This window comes from Simochromis diagramma, unplaced genomic scaffold (assembly GCF_900408965.1).
Source record: "Simochromis diagramma unplaced genomic scaffold, fSimDia1.1 OVJJ01000649.1, whole genome shotgun sequence".
In the NCBI taxonomy this organism is placed as follows: Eukaryota; Metazoa; Chordata; class Actinopteri; order Cichliformes; family Cichlidae; genus Simochromis; species Simochromis diagramma.
This window is the reverse complement of record NW_024387444.1, coordinates 755,285-777,594: the sequence shown is the minus strand read 5'-3', so window position 1 is coordinate 777,594 and position 22,310 is coordinate 755,285. Positions and strand designations below refer to the sequence as shown.

At 41.4% G+C, this 22,310-nt stretch overlaps 2 protein-coding genes across 3 annotated transcripts in view; one reads left to right on the top strand and one right to left on the bottom strand.

The window, feature by feature from the left end:
• The window catches only part of jak1 (Janus kinase 1), a 30,154-nt gene extending 23,022 nt beyond the window's left edge, over positions 1-7,132 (top strand). For both annotated transcript variants that reach the window (XM_040013545.1, XM_040013544.1), the window contains exons 17-25: positions 880-1,031; positions 1,193-1,343; positions 2,157-2,245; positions 2,604-2,796; positions 3,051-3,175; positions 3,260-3,432; positions 4,035-4,152; positions 4,633-4,743; positions 5,495-7,132. In XM_040013545.1, coding sequence (XP_039869479.1) covers positions 880-1,031; positions 1,193-1,343; positions 2,157-2,245; positions 2,604-2,796; positions 3,051-3,175; positions 3,260-3,432; positions 4,035-4,152; positions 4,633-4,743; positions 5,495-5,635 — 1,253 coding nt within the window. In that variant the 3' untranslated portion in view covers positions 5,636-7,132. The remainder of the gene's footprint in view (positions 1-879; positions 1,032-1,192; positions 1,344-2,156; positions 2,246-2,603; positions 2,797-3,050; positions 3,176-3,259; positions 3,433-4,034; positions 4,153-4,632; positions 4,744-5,494) is intronic.
• Positions 7,133-8,177: 1,045 nt separating this feature from the next.
• raver2 (ribonucleoprotein, PTB-binding 2) overlaps positions 8,178-22,310 on the bottom strand; it is a 97,978-nt gene continuing 83,845 nt past the window's right edge. Inside the window, exons 10-16 of the mRNA XM_040013547.1 lie at positions 21,352-21,710; positions 19,913-20,021; positions 19,269-19,450; positions 18,451-18,561; positions 17,456-17,557; positions 15,982-16,200; positions 8,178-14,428 (exon numbers count right to left, since the gene is read on the bottom strand). Of these exons, the coding sequence (XP_039869481.1) occupies positions 14,288-14,428; positions 15,982-16,200; positions 17,456-17,557; positions 18,451-18,561; positions 19,269-19,450; positions 19,913-20,021; positions 21,352-21,710 (1,223 nt within the window). The 3' untranslated portion in view covers positions 8,178-14,287. The remainder of the gene's footprint in view (positions 14,429-15,981; positions 16,201-17,455; positions 17,558-18,450; positions 18,562-19,268; positions 19,451-19,912; positions 20,022-21,351; positions 21,711-22,310) is intronic.

Sequence of the window (22,310 nt, the reverse complement as noted above, 5' to 3'; positions counted from 1 at the left end):
TCCCTCACCATTTGTTCCCGGAACTTTACCGTTTTTCCCCCATGTCTCCATCACTTTACTGATCAACTGGTTTTCCAGTTAGACATCGATGTTCTTGTACATGGATTTGATTGAACATAATGGATAAAGTGCTCAGAAACCCACTGGGAGCAGTCTTCAGTGCTTCCCAGCAATTTCAGATCACTTTGCTCAAAACCCTCTAATCCATTGTCCCCCCCCCCCCTCCCCCCCTCAATTATGTAATTTCCCGCTCAGATATCTGTTCGGCTCCCCCGCCGTTTCTTCCCTTCTTGACCTCTTAGTACTTACACTGCTCATCTATCTATCTAGTGGAGGTCAGCCAATCATTTAGCCCGTCTTCCAGTCAAAGCCGAGCCGGCCAATACAAAGCCTTTTTTTAAAAATTTACTTCAAGCAGCAATTTAACATTTTGTGTCGGCTACCTGCCAGCTGGCTTGTCAGAGCTAGACTGTAATAAATTTTTTTTCTTTGAATTTGGGGCATCGTGAGTGTGTAGGCGCATAACCTGCCCTAAGATGTCTTTTACAGTGTGAAAAGTCCACACACACATACACACACACACACACACACACACACACACACACACACACACACACACACACACACACACACACACACACACACACACACGCACGTGTTTTGGGGGTTTTAGCCGTTTATTAAGAACAAACTGGTGATGTTAGAGCCTGAGGATGATAACATGATTTGATAATTAAGTAAAAACATGTTGTTCACGGTTTCTTTTTTGCTTTTACTTCATGAAACTTGAAACACGAAGGCTTAAACCTGTCTAAACTGATTTACTTGCAAGTGCAACTTTTAAACAAAGTGGAGTTTGTTTGTGTCCACTTTGTGCAGAGTGTGTGCATCGTATCCCGTGGATCGCTCCAGAGTGTGTGAGGAATTCCTCGTCACTGGGTGTCGCAGCTGACAAATGGGGATTTGGTACTACTCTGTGGGAGATCTGCTATGATGGCGAGGTTCCCCTCAAAGACAAGAAGCTTACAGAGGTAAAGAGCACACACAAGCACTGATGATCATCCAACCAAGTGTCCCTCGGTTTCTTTCTGTTTTTTTTTTTTTTTTTAAACCACCTCTGTCCATCCATATCGACAGGTCAGTTTTCATGCAGCACCTTGTTCATACGTGTTTTCATGTCTGTTCTGAGCAGAAGGAGAGATTTTATGAAACAGAGTGCCAACTGGCCACCCCGGACTGCACAGAGCTAGCTGAACTCATGACCCACTGCATGAACTATGACCCCAAGAAGAGACCTTTCTTCAGGGCTATTGTCAGAGAGATGGATCAGCTCATAGAAAAAAGTATGTCCGAGTATGTCTGCACGTCATATAAAACCAGTTTTTACACTTAATAAAGAGGCTGCACATATGAAACCTGAGCAGCATTAGATTTCAGTCATCGTATTGCTACTGTGTCCAGCTTTTATTCGTTCTAGATGCTCAGCGTTGAAAAATGTTTAATTTAAGCCAATAACACTGCATAAGACTACAAAACAAGTGAAGTACAAGTTAAAACATTGTGATCTTTTTTTGTTTGTTTTGTTTTTTAAATATCGGCATGGTACCTGAATGTGAAGCATGCTTTGTATATCATGGAGTAGCAGGCTGTGAACAGACTTGTTTACACTACTCAGAGGTTCTTGAGGAAGTTCACTGGGTGCATTGTCAGAGATCAGCCCCTCAAATGGGCCCCATGGCAGGATATTATACTCTCTTCTTCCACCTGCTGGTTAGAATTGGATACTGCAACCCATTTTACTCAAGCCAGTTTTATCATATAATGAAACCCTAAGGGACAAAAATATTTCAAGCTACTATAATTCTCACTGTTTGTGAGTATTTTTTGTTTGTTTGAATTTTTTGTTAGAATTAGGTAAATATTCAAAATGATGACACGTAAAAGGTTTTGCCTGAGTGATGTATTGTCCTGCCAGAAGTAGCCATTTTTGTGGAAACATGAGTAAACAGGTAATTACATAACCACACCGAGTTCTAGTGAAAACGTCGACACTATCGACCACAATGGACTTCCTATGACACAAGCGTGCATGTGCTGTGGGAGGGATGTGCTGTACTCAGTGTGCCTAATGAATTAGCCTCTTTTTGTTCTTTCAGACCCTTCTATCAAACCCCAGCCAACACCAGATGTTGACCCCACCATGTTTGAAAAGAGATTTCTCAGGAAGATCAGAGATCTGGGAGAGGTACAGTGCTGCTGTGTCTAGCTTCATTCGTGTTGAGCCAATCATAGGATTCATTTTGTTAGTGATTAGACTGACGCACAAAAAACTTGGCACCAGACAAATGGCTTTATTAAATATAAGTCTATTTGGTCCAGTGGGTGTAAGCTTACAGGTAAATATATATATTGCAGTAGCCCCTCTTTTTAGGGGTCACCACAGCAGGTCATCTGCCTCCATCTATCCCTAGGACCTTCAGAGCTTCCCTGTGATCTGAGCATAACAGAACTAGATGAACTAAACAAGCCAATGGATGAAGTTTCCCATGTAGTTGTTTGTCTGCTGTTCAGTACTTAAAATTTGTTTCATGTTTCTCGTGCAGGGTCACTTTGGTAAGGTGGAGCTATGCCGCTACGACCCTAGGGGGGACCGAACGGGCGAGCTGGTGGCTGTGAAGTCGCTGAAGCCCGAGAACCGAGAAGAGCAGAGCAACAACCTCTCCAGAGAGATCGACATCCTGAAGGATCTCTACCATGAAAACATAGTCAAATATAAGGGCATTTCCCAAGAAGAAGGTATTCTGTCCACTGCATGATGATGATATTGAAGATTTTGAATGTGTTTTTAAAGTTAGTTTTTGAGAGAGAAACTGACATAACTGAATATTAGAAATTAACTTTTAGTTTGACTCTATAAATTGAGCGAGGACATACTTGTTGTTGAAGACCATAAATAGATTCTGGAGTAAACCTTCAGACCAGCAACGAGTGTTTCAAATATAATATCATGTATACACAAAGTCTGACTGCATGTTTTTATGAATCTATAGGTGGTCAGGCTATTAAGCTGATCATGGAGTATCTTCCACTGGGCAGCTTGAAGGAGTATCTGCCCAGAAACAGAGCCAGGATCAGCATCCCCACCTTGCTCAGCTACTCTGTGCAGATATGCAAGGTAATGCACCTTCTCTTCAGTTCCTTCAATTCCTTTTGGTCACTCTGAACCTGATGAAACATGACACTGTTTAATTCATTTTAGGGAATGGACTATTTGGGATCTCAAAATTACATCCACCGTGACCTGGCTGCCCGAAACGTGCTGATGGAGAACGAGACGACTGTGAAGATTGGTGACTTTGGCCTCACGAAGAGCATCAAAGATAACGAAGGTTATTACACAGTCAAGGACGAGAATGACAGCCCTGTTTTCTGGTAAGTCAAGAGGACAACAAAGAGATAATAGCTGAAAACCTGTGTGTGTGTGGTGGGGGCGGGGTGTCAGATGGTAAATGAAATGGATTGATAGGATTAATATAAAAAAGGCGCATAAGGGCTCTTCTTTCTAGCAATATATTGACTCTGGTGTCAGCTGGCAGATAATTAAGCCTCAAGGATGTGTTTGCACTAAAATGACAGAAAAATGCACAGTATGTCAGTCAGAGTTGTTTTATTCTATGAGGACATTAATTTCTAAAGCAGCTTTAATTATTATTTTTTAAATAAGATAACAAATAACAAGAAAACAGTGTTTAATAGTGGTGAACTATTACTGTTGTCCAACTCGCACACACGTCACCAAAAGTGACGTCACATCCGTTGGCACAAGCCATGCTTAGGTGCTGTTTGGGCCGGGTCTGCGCCTCTCAGGTTTCGTAACCCTGTGACGGTCCCACAGCGACACAAGTGTTAGATTTAGCGCTGCTGTTAACATACAGCTGAGGACACTATATGTTGCTCAGTAACCTCTCAGTATAGTGGAAGGATGAAGAAGGAACTGTCACAGTGACTGAGCCTTTATGCTTTTTGTGTTTCAGGTATGCTCCAGAGTGTCTGACTCTCTGTAAGTTTTACCTCGCTTCAGATGTTTGGTCCTTTGGGGTGACGATGTATGAACTTCTCACTTACTGCGACTCTGCCAAGAGCCCGATGAATGTAAGTGTGCAGCACTTTCATTACTAATATTTCCTATCTGCGATTCTGCATTAAGTACACATACTGTGCCAGTCGTGTAAAGTAAACAGCACACACATATTTGTATGTAGCAGATGGTGTTGGTCTTTGGCCAGAGTGGCAGATGATTTAAAAAAAAAAAAAAAAAAAAGATGATAGACTCCACTGTGAGCTTTCCAAAGTAGCTTGAGCCAGTGCTAAGAGCTCATTTTATCATTAACATCTTTTTACATCAGGCTTTTTGCTGCTACCAGAAGCACTAACTAATAAACCTGCACAGATTAGAAAGACTGAAGAATTATGGAAGCTAGAAAATAAAAGCCATTAAACCTGCAACACAGAGTGCGCATGTTCAACACTGCTATGACTAAAGTTGTATTTCCATGGCCCACATCTAAATGAAAGTAGAGAAAGTGTAGCGTATTTTCCTTTTGTAATCTCCCCTTGTCCTTACCCTCACAGTGCTTCCTCGAAATGATTGGTAAAACTCATGGTCAGATGACTATCATCCGATTGGTGAAGGTGTTGCAAGAAGGAAAGAGGCTGCCGTGTCCTAAAGACTGTCCTGACTCTGTAAGTATTACCAGCGGTAATGATTTGGCTTTTTTTGTTTTTATTTACACAAATTCAAATACAGCATATTGAAAGAAAAACAACAGCCACAGTAGGCTTCAAGAGAAGGTAAATATGGGCCTCTTAATGTGTGATGCGTTGTATTCATTCATTGGGAGTTTTTTTACCTTAAATAGTTGACATTCATCTGTGCATTGCTGGGTACAAAATTGAGACGTTCTTACTCGTAATCCAGTCATTTTTACTGCAATCACCAGTTTTTCACTCACAAACTGTGTTTCTTTCATAACTTCGCTCTTTAAAGAAGAACCGTTAACCACCGATGCTGGTTTTAGATATCTTTTTCAGACATTTCTACAGAAACTGCTGATGTCGGTTTCTGTAGAAATGTCTGATTTACACGAGATGTGGATTGACTTCCTGAAATATTGCTAATCATAGCAGTATCTTCACTGTGCTTTTATGGCATACTTCAGTAAAGGGGCACTCATTTCTTTCCTAACCTTCTTAAGCAGAACTAAATAGTGAACAATTTTAATTGTAATCTTTGGTTTTATGTTAAATGAAAATGATTCAGTGAGTTTTAACATGCTGTCAGGTCACACTGAGGTTGCAGGCATTTAAGCAGCCGTCCAAGGAAACCTGACAGCATCAGATGTAAAAGTGTAGCGAGTCAGAGCTGCTGCAGTTTTGTTAGATTTTTAATTTTTAACAAAACTTCTTTTGATTGCCGTTTCTTTTTCCCTGACAGGTGTATGAGCTGATGCGAAGATGCTGGGAGCAGTCACCCGAGAGGAGGATCACCTTCAAGCGCCTGATCGAGGAGCTCACCACCGCTCAACAGCTCGCCCAACAGCAGCAGCAGCAACAAAACAGCCAACCAACTTTCTGAGGCGCTTGCAGTGAAGCTGACTTTGCTTGCCAGTCTGGATGCAAATGGAGATCCTGACCCCCGCCCCTCCTTCAGATCAGCATCTGCTTGTGCAGCTTTATTGTAAAGTCACGCTCCTTCATACTCACGTTTAAACTTTTAACTACCATGCCATAGTCTGCTATATTTTTTAAGATTTTTATTTCACATATATTCAGATTTTGTGTTTTCAATTAAGAGTATTAGAAAAAGTATTTTAGCCCTATTGTATACTACATGACCTGATCGCTTACTTCCAGCTGTCTTGAATATTATAAACGATTTGCACTGTCTTGTGGCCCAAAGACCTTCGAATTATGCAGGACTCTTGATGATGGACAATGGAAAGATTTTTTAAAAAGGTCAAGGAAGGGACTCTTTTATGCCTGCATTTAATGGTTACATCACAGCCTTATTTGGGATGGATAGCTGGCAAAATCACGCTAGAAAACCTCACGTGGATGGATGGATGGATGGGATAAAGAAGATGGAACATAACCACAGATATCCAAGCTGTGGCTTCAGAGTTTTGTGCCACTGCTGTTTTGTTTTATGGACTCCTCTTTTTGGGAGAAACTTGCCAGATTTGAGCCTAGGAATTATGTGTGATAAACATCTGGATTTGCTGTTCGTGATGTGCACATGCAGTCACAGAGAAGTGGCATGTCATTAGAGCCAGTAGTCAGTCAGCATTTTTCCTTCCACCCCACTGTTGTGACTGTTTTACAGATTAAATATTTGCACGGTTAAAAACCATCAGTTCTTACTTGTAATTTCACGTTTTTTTCCTGATTAACAAAAAAATTAAACAAAATCTTTTGAGTGTTTTAGGAATTTTGTGGACCATTTGAAAAAAATGCAAGCACTGCGTTTGCACAAGAACAGAAAATCTGTTATTTTATGTGTTCTTTCGATGTAATGGATGGATCGGTTATATCTTAACAGTCGACTGTTATTTGTGAGTACAATACTTGCGAAAGGCACTTGAGGGCAGTACAACTATACTTTTCCTTTTCTCTGATGTTATGGGGCTTTTAGTCTGAACCACAAATATTATATATCAAATACAGACTCATTTTAGAGCCAATTCTCACTACTGTGGATTGTCTGTGAAGGAAGTTTAGATGATGTAACAAAAGCAAAAGTGGTGATTTTATACATTGTGTGCATGCCTTTTCCCCCCCCCAATTTGCTAAAAAAAGTATAATTTCTCCAACACTCATATCGTCTGTGCATTTTCCAGTGTATACGTGCATTTATCCATGTGTATGTTGTATCATTTGAGCAGAGGGCTTTAGATATGCAGCCAGAAACTTTGCGCTCAGTCATGTATAACAACCCCAGAAACAGAGTCTACATAAAGGCGACAACAACAGGAGAGGGATGTGCTTCAGCCCACATTTTATTTAGGAATGTAAAAGACAATTCCTTCTGCTCTAAATAAGAGAAAAGAAATATATATTTTTCAAAAAAAAAAGATGTAAGTATGACTTATGGAATTTAAAATGATCCATAAATACACCATGAAAAAATAAATAAAATCAATGTTTGTGTCGTGTTTTGTCTGTCAGTCCAAATTCAGTATCATCACCTTCTGAAAACAGCTGGTTCTGTACATTACAGTTTGCAAGTAGGCATGCTAAGATTGCTCTAGAAAGACCTTATTCACAGTAAAACAATATCAATGTAAGTGTGATATAAAATTTTTGCAAAATCTAATGTATATTTCAGGTCAGAAAAAAACAAAACAAAATAAACTCCACATACTTAAAAAGCAGAAGCTGTTTACAAAGCAATAAGCAACAGCAAATTCTAGATTCATCTACAGCCATTAAAATGTGTTAGAAAAAAACCCTCAGAAATACTTTAGTATTGCAAAGCTTTGTGATCAACACACACACGCAGTCATTCACTATTGCAAAGTCCAGCATCAACGCTGGTCTTGTGTAATACGCAGGATACATATTGAGTACAGAGGCATCGCACCGATGCTGAGAGGGAGCTCGGTTTACACAAGAACAGAAAGAAAGAAAGAAAATTGTGGATTTGGCTGTGTTTGTGCAAATTCTACAAACAAATAAATCACAATTCAGCTAAACTGCACAAGACACAACATTTTCTATTCTAATGGAAACGGAGCTCTCAGACAATCAGCCCGACTGTTTTTTCATGTCATTTATATATTTCCAGTCTATTAACAACTCCTTTTTTTTTGTTAAAGTTGCATTTGCACATAGTTTAGCCAGAGCTCTAAAGTCTAAAAATCAACCACACAACACAAGACTGGAGAGCATCCTTTAGTTCGCATGTACAATCGTCAGGAGGCCGTCACATGTAGCTGGTGGTACAGAGAGGCACAGAAAATAAAGAAACTGCCCTTTATCTTATCAATCTAACCCATATAACAATAATCAATAACAAAAAAAGGAACTGGAACTCAACATTAGTGAAAGCCTTAAAAATTCTATTTGTACTGTGAATGTTGGGAGGAAGATTATAATATTGCAACACAGGTTCTTTTTTTTTTTTTTTACAACATAGAGAAAAGAGAAGTGACACCAGTGAATCTTGACCTGTAGGTTGTGATGGGAGGCAAATGTTGAGTTACTACACTGCACCAAGCATTTGAATGCACAAATTAAAAACTCTCCAGAATGCAAAGGTTTGGTTCAGGCACAGTGAAACCAAAAGCCTGTAATTCTCCCTAAAAATCCTACTGTTAGCACAAATCATTAAGTATTAACAATGTGCCTTTTGTCTTATTTTCCTCACAGTCTTCCTGTTAAAGGGGAGTTTTTCCTTCCCACTGTTGCCAAAGCTCTTGCTTATATGGGGTCATGTGATTGTTGTAGGGTCTTTACCTTAATATAAAGCACTATTTGTATAAATAAAAGTTAATTGAACAGAGCCAGCACCACAGCACCCCCTGGTGTATGTGTTTACACAGACACAGACTGCATTCACTGCAGTGTATCATCTTCAGCTGTGTGAAACTGCCAGACATGTCACGGTTTCTACTTTCTGTTTGAAGGCTGAAGGCTACTGAGTATTCAGTCATGCCCAAGTTACGTCTCTGAGTCCACAGTTAAGGCTGCTGTCGAAGCTTTGTCAGAGCACATAACTGTTTTTCTGGGTTTGTTGAGGAGGCTGGATGATTCACTCGACAGGCGATAAAATAACACGCCTAATTATATGAATGTCTTATTATGTCTTCATCGAGATTCAGCTCTAAACAGAAGAACTGTGCCAGAGCGAAGGGGGGAAATGGTGTTCGAGAGTCCATCTAATACTCATACTCTACCAAATGAGAGGAGACATTTTCCAGTGTGCTGGAGTATGAGTATGTGTGTGTGTGTGTGACAGCTCTACAGGTACATGCAACATGCAGGAGTCTGGCAGACAGAAACACTTCACTGAGCAAGGAGACAGAATCTAAAAAAAAGAAAAAGATATTCCTGCAGGCTGAGTAGCTGAAGGCAGCTGGAGTTGTTTATCCATCGCTCTCTTTCTTTCAGCCTGTCTCTTCTTACTCCCATTAGCTGCCAGAAGCCCATTTTTAGAGAGCTCCAGCCCCATAAGCGCGTACACAGCGCCAGCTAAATTCACCCCGCCGGCTCAACTCATAATGTGCAAATTCAGGAACGTTAAGAAAGCTTCGAAACAAGGGAGGTATTTACTGAAGGGATGACAAATGGAAGTTTGGAAGCTGTGGCAAACACAGTTTAACGATGCATATCTGCTATTGGTAGATGTGCGATGTTCACGAACAAAGCAGAAGCGAAGGAAGAGCTAAAAAAATAAAAATAACTCTGGGCTTGAAGTGAGGATGGTGTAGCTGTTTCTGTAGCAGCCCCAAAGGACAAAACAGAGAGAGAGGAAAAAAAGGGAAAAAGCCTAAATCTAGACATCCCAAAACAAACAGGTGAAGCGCTACAAAAACAGACACCAGCACACAGGATGGACTCTTTGACCTGCGCAGACAGGTGAAGACAGGGAAGAGGAACAACTGTACACTCTATATTAAGCAAACAAAAATGGATGCTGTTTTGTGGGATAGCTTTCACAGTTTAGTGAAGCTGCAATCATATCCTGTTTTTTCATGTCACTAAAAAAAATAGAATCACTCTTTACTAAAATACACACACTGAAGACGACCTGAAACAAGACAGTGACACCTCAAGAGCAAAAAGTAGGATCGTTTTCTTAAACCAGAGGAGTCGCCCCCTGCTGGCCATGAAGATTTTAAAAAATGCAGGTCGACTTTTCAAAGGTCCATCTTTTATTTACAGTTTATGAGCCTGATGGGCCTTGTAGCACTGCTCCTTATTAGTGCCCTTTAAAGATCCTGGGACTGTAACAATTTCTCTTGTAACCTTTGTGTTTTTGCATGTTTAACTTCATTGTTGTGCTTTCTCTCACTTCTGTGCTTAGTCTAAAGGGGCCTCTGCACACTTCCATTAGATGCAAATGTAATCAATAACTAAAAACACTTCTTACAGAACACGTTTGCTCTGTTTATCCCCAGTGGCTGACGAATAACAGCTTGAATAGTGGAAGGACAAGGTCTGTGTGAACTGGGCAGAGAAGGATAGCGGGGTGTGTTAGCTCAACAAAGCCACCTGTTTAATGTTACACCGGCTAACATGGCTAACCCTGAAATATGAGAAGAAGAATAGAATTACTGCCAAGTCTTAATTAACCAGTACATTCAAATAATGGTACTGCACTGAATCTCATTTCTTCACTTAGATTATTGGGGGCTGAGTTCCAAACTATTCAGACAATTCCCTCCTGAATTTGAAAACATTTTCTGGGAAGTTTTATAAATAAATAAACATGTACTTTGTTTATAGGTACTTCTGTGATAGAAAACGAGGTCTAAAAGATCCAAGCTTTATGAAATTGAATGGATTTAGTCCACAGTTTTCAGACGTTCTGCAATATTGTACATAGTAACGACACTACGCAGATAAAAAAGATGACACAACTGATGAAAAACCACTAAAATAATTCAGGCGTCACTGACTTTAGTAAGAGGATCCAGACTGGACAGACAGACAGACAGGAAAGCAGAAAAGCAAACAGTGCATTTTAAAGTCTGCTGCCTCAGCTGTTCATCTACAAAAGGCCCTGCTCATAACACACACATAGACGGGCGCTTCTAACTTAAAAGAGGTGAAGGTGAGAGCTGTCACCTAACAAAAAAAGAAGAAGAGCAGAGCTGGAGTCCAGCTGGCTGCCTTTATTTTATTTTATTTTAAAGCACTCTGTGCTGGGAAGCAAATCAAACTGTGGCCCCGAGACAGGCCGCACAGCCAACTAGTCCAGACGACCACATCGCCATAAAATCTACTGAAGCACTTTGAGCTGATTCGCAGGAGACCCGAGCAAAGCACAGTACAGCAGGTCGGAAAGTAATCTATTAAAAGAAGTGCTTGAAAGGGTCTCGTGAAAGCTGATTTGACTGCTGACACAGACTTCATGGGCCAAATGAGGTTCACTCTCCTTAATTTCTAACAAACGAGCCGTCTACGAGAACAGCTCAGCAGATAATGAATTTATCTAATGTGCAAATTTATATTGCTGCTGTGCTTTTAAATGTACAGGTATGTAACGGGGAGGTACTGGGACAGATGGTGTGAGAATGCTCACATGGTTTCAACTGCTCTACTCCTCCACCTCTGTGCCACGCAGCTCTCCACGTGTACACCTTTTGTTTCCCAGAACCGGCCAATCAGAAGGGAGGGTAGAGTTTTTAAGTCGGTGGATGAAGCCTAGTGTAAGCTGAGAATCATGCAAAGCTACTCTAGAGTCCAAGATCAACAACGTGGAGGTATGAGCAGAATAAGGGCACTTTAATCATTTGGATGATGATTAGGCTCCATGAGAGGTGTTTTGAGTCCCAGCTTTAGTTACAAGATTTCTGCCTGGTGACTTTTCAGTTTGTGCAGGTATATAAAGCTGCTGCTGTATTCAGGGTTGCACCCATGTTCTCAAAATGAACTTCAAAGAGAGGTTTAGGGGAATGTTTTGGCCCATCTTAAAGTTTCGTAGCCTTTAAATGGCTAATAAAATAAAAATAAGAAGAAGAAAAGAGGCGGTCTGATAAAATGGGGCGGAGCTGTGAGATGGGGAAGTTGTGCGACAGTTTTCACTGGCTTCACTGTAATCTGAAGACCTGCGACATCACGGAGCACATGAGAGTCCATTTATTGCAAACCACAGAAAGCAGACAAAGACGGAACGGAAAACAGGAAGGTGAGCTTGCGTGTTTATTGCCCTTAATTTACCGTTGGTTTTTTTCCCCACTGTAAGAACAATCCTGACATTCGGCACACCCGTCACACAGGCGGCAGCAAACTCACACCAGATTACTTGGACTAAACGAGTGTGTGAACATTATATATCACCAGTCACTGGTGTTCACACTAGTTGGGAGCGTGTGTTTTTCGGTGTGGCTGCAATAACAACATATGTATTTTTCTGCACAGGAATATAAAAAAAAAAAAAAATCGATTTTGAGCAGAACGTGAAGACAGACAGGAAAGAGGAGAAAAGTTTCACTTTGCGCTGCGTGAACGGCAAAATTGTTTACACTGCAAACTTCTGCACAAGTTCTACATTCAACCTTCCAGCAGGAGAAATGGGAACCTTAGTTATTGCCAGTTTGTTAGACACAGAGGGCCGCATGCACAAACCTAAAATCCAATGAATCCTAAAATTATGAATAAAAAGTAAAACCTCTCCTCTGTAATGAACACTGCACAAATTGCCTGGATACTGCCTGTGCCACAAATATCTCACCGGTAGAAAAATGCACATTAAAGTGGACCTATTATGGTTTTCTTCATCACATACAGCATCTATGCTGTGACAATAGTGTGTGCTCATATGAAATATGAACACATTTTCAAATAATGAGGTATTTTGTTTTTGAGGACCAATCAGAATAAAGTCGATCTAAAGAGGGGGCGTGGTCTTGTTTCAGTCAGGGGATGAAGCCCAGTGTAAGCCTGTAAATCATGCAAAGCTACTCTAGCAGAGTCCAAGATTGTCAATGGTGGTAATGAGCAGAATAGGTCCACTTTGATAATTTACCCCAAAACACACACATAAAAAAGACCCTCCCTACAAGCATGAAATTAAAGTGCAGAAACTCACATGCAAAGCAGCATGTTAGTAGCATCTCGTGTGCAAAAAAAAGAAAAAGAAAAGAGCTGAAAACCGTACAGACCATCTTATACAGCATACAATCTTACTGTTTTATTATAACAGCGACTTATGCAATATGCACACCATGCAAATGTATCCAAAATGACTTTCAAATGTCACTGCCAGTTAAATCTCTCAGTAATGACTAAATGCTTTTGTTTTCGGCTAAAAACAAACCGCTTATATTGTTTTTTTTAAAGGTGATCCTGAAGCTGTTTCACCACTGCCAGCCATCAGTTGATCATTTCATCCAGCTAAGATTTGCTACTCACGAGAGAAGCAACAGCACATGTTTTTAACAGCGATTTGAGTACAACTTTATTCGCAAAAGCAAACACACTCGGAACCTGCTTTGATTAGTAAATTACTTGAATTGCCTTGTAATATTATTATATTACAAATATATAACAGTATAGGTATAAACAAAACAAATCAGACACTAAAAGGTTTTACCTTCATTCATGTTGTACAACAGGCTCGCAGAGGAGCTCAGAAACATCCATTGTATGTGATATTGTCTGTTACACATGGCTTTATATATTCTGTATTACACTGCACTATTTACACCAGCCTTTTATTATCCATCCAGTCATTGTAAGAAAAGTCCATTCATTGAGGGAAGCTTTAAATTAAGGGCTTTGATTGGTTTAGGCCCTTTTTTTTCCTGATGTGCTCCCAAACCTTGGGATTGAAATGGCTGACATTTCCTACAGATACAGCAGAGCGGCACACACACACGCGCATAAATACGCACACACGCGTACTCTAATTCTCGGGGGGGGGGGGGGGGGTTTAAAGAGTAACCTGGTCTAATAAAAAGAAAAGAGAAAAAAGAGGGAAGCGAGAACAAAAAGATGTCAGACTGGCTGACAAATCAAAGGGCGAGTGTGCGACATCAGACACGTTCAGTCTTTTGAAAAAAAAGGGAGACTGGGATGGGGGGGGGGGGGGGTAGCTGGCTGCATGGCCAGTCCTAAGACAGTTTCAGAGGCAGACGGCGGGCCGCCCTGCTTGCAAATACAAAAGCTGCTTGTACATACAGATGCAATATACTTCAATTTACATGATATATTAGAAAAATTGTACAAGATAATAGTAGTTAAGTACAGTTAACACACTGACTGTGAAACAACAGCTTAAGTTAAAGAGTTAAGGCTTGAACAGGACAAAAATAACACTGTGTGTATATATATGTGTGTGTGCGTGTGTGTACATACGTGCCAAGATCAAAGAGCACTATGGCTTCATTTCACTCGAGCCATCTGCAAACCTAAATCTTTCAAACTCAACACTGACTTTTGTAGGACTGCAAAATGGCAGCCACAGAAAGGCCACTAGAGGGAGCTGTGACATCCAGCAGACATCCAGCTGTTTGCGCCTCCCTCCCCTAAGCTTTTAGGCTTCAAGGTGGTTCGGTTCAAACTAGAGCCTCTTCCTCTTAAAGTAGTCAGCGTACTGCCCCCCCAGGCCTTGCGAGTGCTGCCCGATGTAGGCCGCATCGGATGCCGTAACTTCCTGCACTGCCAGCTGAGGATACTCCCTCTTATGGCCCCTCGTCTGGTTCTGATGGGTTAGAAACAAGAAGAGAACGGGAGGCAGAGGTGAGGAGGGATTATGGACGTTTGACCTGGACGTGTATGAAAACACTTATAGTTGGAAAGTCACCGATAAAAACCATATATTTCATTTTCAAATACTAAGGAAATCTTTTTTTATTATCATGAAAGGGTTTATTGTTTATCCCGGGAATATTACTCTTGGTTTCAGACCATTTTACCAAAAATATATTGTCACAACTGCCACTTCAAAGAGAAAATTTTGTTTTATTCATTTAATTCATCTCGGGACTTTGGTTGTCCACTACTATAAGTTTCTGTGGTCAGTGCATTACTTGACATAAAAACCCCAAGTCACTAAACATTTTGTTTTCTGCATCTTACTAAAACAAGTGCAGCCTTGCTAACAATCTGCAGGAGATTAACCCTAAATTACTGAAATGATCAACTAACATAGAAGGTCTGTGACAAAGAAGCGTACAGGTTTGTGCAATTTTGACGAATAAGCAAAAATCCTGAATTTGCATGCATTTGTGTGTAGTAGCACAAACAAATGCAAATCTTTGAGGAGATGACGCTTAGCTCAGACGTCTGGCCCCGGTCTGTTTACGTCACTGTGCACTCTCTCTCGCTCTGTGAATCTCTTCCACCTCCGTGTCTCCTTGAGTGGCTTTAACGGCCTTCAACTATGCAGGGAAAAACATAAATAAAAGCTGCACTGAATGGTAGTCTACTGGTTGACTTAAGAGAGAAAAAAAGAGGAAAGAAATTTTTAGCAAGCAGCCTTTATAACACTGCACTGTTTGAAAGCAGAAACGTGTGGAGCTACTTGCAGCTAATGCAGACCAGCACAGACCTTCAAATGAGAACTGGTATTTAAATCACTGGCAGCACTGACATCAATCTGTACACGTCACACTGCTGCCTGCAGCTCAGCTTTATTGTTTTTAGTCACTGTTTTTGTGTTTGTTTCAGTCTAAAGTGCCTATTTCCTGTTCTTCTTTCACATTAAAAGGCCTACAAGGAAAGGAACGGATCCTAACGTTTGACCCAGTATAGCAGCTTTTAATTTGAAACATCTATGCAGGGAGCATAGCATCCCAGCAATTTCTCTGCTTTTATTGTAAAGCAGTCGCACCCTCAGCAACTCTCTTTTTAAAGCTAACCACAGACAAATACTCCTGCAGTACAGACAATAATCTCTACACATATTTATTATACTAGTAACAATTGCCCTACTACACATAAAGGCATACAGAAAAGGTTAGCACAATATATCACTTTTCAATTCAGCAGGATGAGCAGCAACCCCCTCCTCCCAGATCCCCACTGTCAACAACGAGTGCAGCGCTCTAATATCAGAAGCTGTGGAGGAAACAACAATTCAACATTTCACTTAGCTGCAATATGAAATGTTGAATTGTTGTTATTTGGCCCAAGACGTGTGTGTCATGATTTCAAAAAGAAATGAAAAGGAAGGAGAAAAAAACCCCTAAAAGAATGGAGACAAAAAAATGTGTTTCGTGTCTCATACGGGATCATGGATTGTTCTTTACTTACATAGTAATAGGTGTTCCAGTCCGCAGCAGCGGTGTGTGCGTGTGTGACAGGGTTCGGTGCGGCCGCAGATGGGTGCGGTGCCCCGAGGAAGCCGGGCATTAAGGGCAGCGTGCTGTAAGCTGGGAGCACGGCGGCGGCAGGTAGGACGGCCGGGGGAGGAGCCGCGCCATTACTGACCGCGTGCAGAGACACTCCCAGAGGCTTACACACCTCCACCTCCTACAGGAAACACAGAAACAAATAGTAGTAGCTTATTTATTGATATGATTCAAAGGTATACTCAGGACACCAAGGAAAATGGTTTCTGAAGCTGTTTTTTGTTGCCGTGTTACTGTTTAGGTGCTGACAGAATCTCATAACATGAGAAAATAATTGACAAAAGTGTTTTATTCATGTTAGCTTTTCTGCCCTCTAGTGTCTGTTATGAGGCATATCAGGCAAGCTCATTCAACCGGCTTCCTGTCACAGGGGCTTACTCTCCGAGGCAACCATCCCAAATCAAAATACTCATGCCGACATATACACAGCTCAATGTAACGCCTTTGTCAAATGATACGAAGGATTTCTCAGGCAGAGTTATCAAAATTTCCACGAGCTCAGGACGCCAGGGTCCAAGCCAGCTGTGCAATAAGATCTATGACATCATCTTCTAAGAAAACATCTTACATGCAGTCGTGTTTCCATTACGTCAGAGGACATTACTTTTGCCTTATACTTATTCATCCTGGAGCCTTACTCTAATTATTCCACCAAAAAGCATTTATGATTTACCTCAAAGAGACTTTTAGTCGCCAAAAGGGAGGTGAGTCCCCGATTCATCACAACGTGAAACTGATCTATGTCCCCCCACAGGTAATGCACATATGCTCACATCCTCCAGCAGCAGCAGATAAGCCTGGATTTGGCTGCTCATTGTGTGTGGAGATGGCTGGCATCAGCTGCTGGGTGCAGAGTGATGCGTTCCCTCTAACAGGGTATCGGTGTCGCCGAGAGGTCAACCTCTCCAAATAAACATGCGGATGAACTTCATGTTAGTGCCAGCGCGTGTAGATAGCTTACACTCTGTCTGCAGGATAGGAAGCTGCTTGGATTTTTCAAGAGCTTCACTTTGTATCTGTGTGTATGTCCGTATGGTCACGGACAATCTAAATGAGCTTATCTTACCCTAATATGAATTATTTGTATGTTCTAACTAATTTAAGAAGACAAGTGAATAACTTGTGTAAAAATGCTTATCCCTGGGACACGCTGGGTTCGTTAGCTTTGCTGATACATGCATGATAACTGAAGTGAATGGGTACGGAGGCTGTGTGTGTGTGTGTGTGTGTGTGCTGTGTGTGTTCGTGCGTGTACTTGTGCACAGGATTTTGTTTTCTCTTCTTTTCCAAGCAGCTAGTTGAGGGATAACACCTGGTCAAGGGAGCCATGTGTGTTTCAAAGAGTTTATAGTGTGTGTGTGTGTGAGTGTGTTTACCTTGCTGGCGTAGCCCTGATTGGCTGTTGCTGGCTGGGAGTAGTATTGAGTGACTGCCTGCATGTAGGAACTGTAATCTCCATAGGTGGACACAGCTGGAGTCTAGAAAACAAGATTTCACATCCATTGTAGTTTTGTTGTGGTTTTTTTACACTGCTCAAAAAAATTAAAGGAACACTTTAATTTTAAAAGGAACAAATTAGATCTCAAAGGGAAAAAAATCATGCTGGATAACGTGTTAGGAATAAAAGGATGTGATGGAAATGAAAATATTGACCCTACAGAGGGCTGAATTCAGAACAAAAAAACCCCATTTTTTAAAAAAGTGAAAAAATGGCAGCGGCCAGTAGACTTAGGTTGTCCGTGTTAAGGGCCTTGTCTCTGGAATCTCCTTCATGTTCTTAAGACTGTGCTGGGAGACACAGAAACCCTTCTGGCCATATGCCATCCTGGAGGAGTTGGACTACATGTGCAAACTCTGCAGGGTCCAGGTATCACCTCACGCTAACAGCAGCGACACCGACCCTAGCCAAATACAAAACTAGTGTCAAACAGTCAAAAAAGATGAGGAGGGAAAGACTGTGAGTGACCTCCAGCTGTAAAACAATTCCTGTTTTGTTAGTTGTCTCATTGTTGCTCCTCCAGTGCACCTGTTGTTAATTTCATTAACACTAAAGCAGCTGAAACTGATTAACAACCCCCTCTGCGACTGACCAGATCAATATCCCAGAAGTTTAACTGACCTGATGCTACACTGATTGAAAAGTGTTCCTTTCATTTTATTTTTTTTAGCACTGCAGCTACTTTTTGTTAGTTGCAAAATATTTTAAGTTGCTTGCACAAAGAACACATTTACAGCAAACTGAAGTGGGCAGGACTCTGATGTGAGGATGAAGAAATGAAGGAAATACATTTACATGGAAATACATGGATCAAACAAAAAACAACGCGTGGCACAAATCCCACACGGTCACAAACAGGTGTGTGTTTGCCACCTGAGTGTGCTCCTTGCTGTAGTCTGCGGCCGTGCTGTCCTGTGGTGCGGCAGTGCTGTAGCTGTGGGCTTGTGCCGCCTGATAGTGCTGGTACCACTGCTGCATGGCCTCCTACGACACACACACATTACCAAGCATGAACAGTGCTTTCTTGTCTTTGCGTGATTGTTTTTTTTTTTTTTTTCTTTGCCACCTTTAAATTTTTTTTTTTTTTTATGCGTCTCATTAAGTATTGTTCCTGCTCTCCAGCGTTTCGTTCCTCTGTCTTTGTCTTTCCAGACAAATTAAACCGACCGTTTTATTGGTTATCTAATCATGACTCATTTGTTTGGATGAGTAGAGTGTAATTAACATTTCAAATGGGGTTTGGTACTTGCTGCGAGCATCAGATATGTCACCTACTGCTGGAGGAGGAAGAAGCGCAAAAAAGAAAGAGAAAGAAAGATGACAAACAAGCAGTAGAAGGGCTTTGGGACTTGTTCTGAGTGGAGTGTTAGGCGTGAGAAGGAGAGCAGGGACAGATGGAGACACGCAGTGCTCACTGCCAAATCCACTCTCATTCTGTCTGTCCAAATATCCATACCCATTCCCATCTCTTCCACCACCCTGCCTCCCCTAGTTACAGCTCATCCTGTCTCTGTTGCACCCATCCAGCCGCGCTTTGTGTATCCATCCATCTACTCAGCAACACATGCATCAATAGCATATTTGAGGCCCAGTAATGCCTGTTCACACTAACTGAATGTACAGACCCCAAAATTCAGCATTCATATTTGTGTGTGTGTGTGTGCACACGTGCATGTGTTGTAGGGCAGCACCTGTGTGTATGCTTGGTTGTACTGGCTGTAGTCGGTGGAGGAATCTGTGCTGTACGGGGCAGCGGTCGTAGCTGCTGCACTGTGGGAGTAGGAGCCGGAGCCCTGGGAGACCACAGGAGCGACTGAGCTGTTGTAAACTGCAGTGCTGGGTTGTCCTCCCTGGGCTTTGCTCCCCACTGAGCCTATGGAAGAGGGGAAGGGAGAATGGACGACAAATGATGTGTTAATAATCATAATGATGTGGGTTATCACACAAACTGCCCTTTTTTGTAATTTAGTGTATTTTTATAATATTTCCCCACACCTCTACACAATAAGTTAAATATTAGAAGAATTAGAGACAATTCAGTAAATAGAGACAATTATAATCTAGAACCTGTTTCATGTTGTTCATGATTGAGATGCTCTTGGACACTTTGTACGTGTCTGATATGAGGTTTCCAACTGATTTTATTCATTTTAGTGTTTAAAACTGATCTGATTAACAGAGGTGGTAGAATTGATCACCAGCTGACCTGAATTGCTCTTCTTGAATAAAAAAGCTTGACTAATAAATGAGCACAAAATGCTTTTAAGTGCTGCAAAAGCCAGGACGTGAACTCTGGTGCAAAAGCTTTATGGTTGTTGTGCGATCGTGTGCTCACCTTGCAGAACTACTCCTGGCATTACACTTGCCAGGTTTAGGTAAGGATTAGAAGGCAGCCTGACTTCTTTAGGAGGATCGCCCAACAAAGAACTCTGTCCACTGTTTACCTAAAGAGAGACAGGTGAATATAAAACGTATTATTCACACTGCCACCAACAGGAACTGCAAATAAAAATCAAGTTTTCGTTTTTAGAGGTGTTTGAAGGCAATTACAGCTACTTTGCTTCATCTTTATTCCAAACATGTATCACATTGTGGATTTAATGAAAAATACTGTGCTACACAAATTCTAAAAAATACTGATTATACAAACTTTACATGAGGCTCTAAAGCTGACTTTTGTGAGCTACTGAAGAGCTAAAGTGATGGTGGAAACCTGCGAGGATTGTCCTCTCTAGTAATTACACTTTCTCTCTATTAAAGGGACTTCAGAGAAGACAGTACTGGGACTGGAATCGTGTCCCCTAAGAACCTCGGCACTGTGATTATTTCTGTACACAGACTTATAAGAGATAATGATGTTAGTGTAGTCGTACTGTATTTAATCCTGGCCGAGTCTAGGAGATTTAGGGAGGTGTTTTAGAAAGAAAACAGGCAGGTGGGTACAGGTTGCATTACAGGCATTTTCCAAAGGTAAAGCGCTCAAGGGACTGAGGCTGTTTATTCAAAAAGCTCCCTTGATATTGTGTGTTGAGGTTAAAAGCAGACAACACTAATCAGGAATAAATACTCCCTCCCCCCAAGAGACAGAGAGACTGCAGGGTAGAAGGAGTTAGGACCATAACAAGCATTTCTAGAGATAAGTTACAGATCAGTTTCACGGAAAATATCAACAACTTGCATCACAGTTGGAGTTCAAATATTAATTTGTGCATCAACGTACACATAAATATAGAAATTCAAGAATTACACCAATATCTCTAGAAACTTTCACCAAACATTTGATCAGGCGACAATTATGTAATGCTGACAAGGAGGGCCAGGTAATGCTGCCTGGTTTGTGAGTCTGTCAAATTACACATTTTGAAATGTTAAGACTGTATATAAATGATGGACGTAGCCAAGGGGACATCATCAAATGCTTTGTGAGCATTTTGACTGTCGCCATCTCGATATCTTTTTAAAAGCACACATCCAATTAAGGGGACGATCCGAGTAAGCGAGAGCATTGCAAGGTCATAATTTGGCAAATTTTCAATCACAGGGTAGCTCCGCCCTAAAGCATCCAAAAATAAATATCATGTTGTATTAAGTAGGAACTGAAACGGTGTAATGATTAGAACATGTTTTACTTAGATCATACGTCAAATGAGACATACAGGCCCAGTCTAGGTTTACAACTGGACTTCCTTTCAGACTTGGAAGGCCATCTTTTATTTACAGTCCAAGTATTTTGTATTTGCTTCATGCATGCAGATTTTCGGTCGGTGTCCTCACCAGGGGGCAGCTGTCTGAGCTGTTGTGCTGGCCTGTTGTCGTGTAAACTCCTCCAGGGGGTTTAGGCGGAGGCGGGCCAAGGCCTGAGTTACTTATACCCAAGGAATAGCTCTGTCCCTGCGGTTGGGCGCTCACAATCGTCCCTGGAGGAGCTGGCTGCCTGTTGTCACAGGAGGTGGAAGAGGAAGAAGAGGAGGAAGAAGAGGAGGAAGCAGAAGGGGTCGTAGTCACAGAATGGGTGCTGTGGCTAGGTAGGTCTCCTCCTACAGCCCGACCCTGGAGGTACGGCATGACACCTGCTGCTGAAACCACTACTGTGGCATTGTGGGTAGATGCTGGAACTGACTCCTGTCCCAACTCTGTAAGGGGAGATGACAAGAAAGCAAAAAAAACAAAAAAACAGGAGGAAATGAAAGGAGAGGTGAGTGATAACAGAAAGTTGAAATTCAAGAAACAGTAAAGTAAAAACATAGTATACAGAAAAAAAGGAAATTAAATGAAGGGAAATAAAGGCACGGTTGGGAAAGATGCCAGATAAACATGCGAAATGGCTTTCACAGATGACCATCAGTGTCTCCGTCTCCTCAGGACACAGACGAATCGCTCAAACGGCTGGAAACTCCGCCTGGCCGTCTCTGCAGAGCCAGCTGTAATATTTGAGAGCAAGTTTCCCGCTCATACATCACTGCTTATCGTGTTTATTTACAGCCTGCCACTTAGCTCTCCACAATCCCAATATTTCACTCACTCCAGGGTCTAATAACACAAATATGTACACATGCAACATAATCCCATACAAATGTACACAGGCCAAAAAAAAAAAGCACAAACATATAAGTAAAAGATGCACACACACACTAAACGTGAACATACACGCACAGTGGCACTTATTATAAATCCAATATTGCTGTGACAAATGGCCTCCATCGCACAATAAACGAAACCGCTCTAACAAGCCT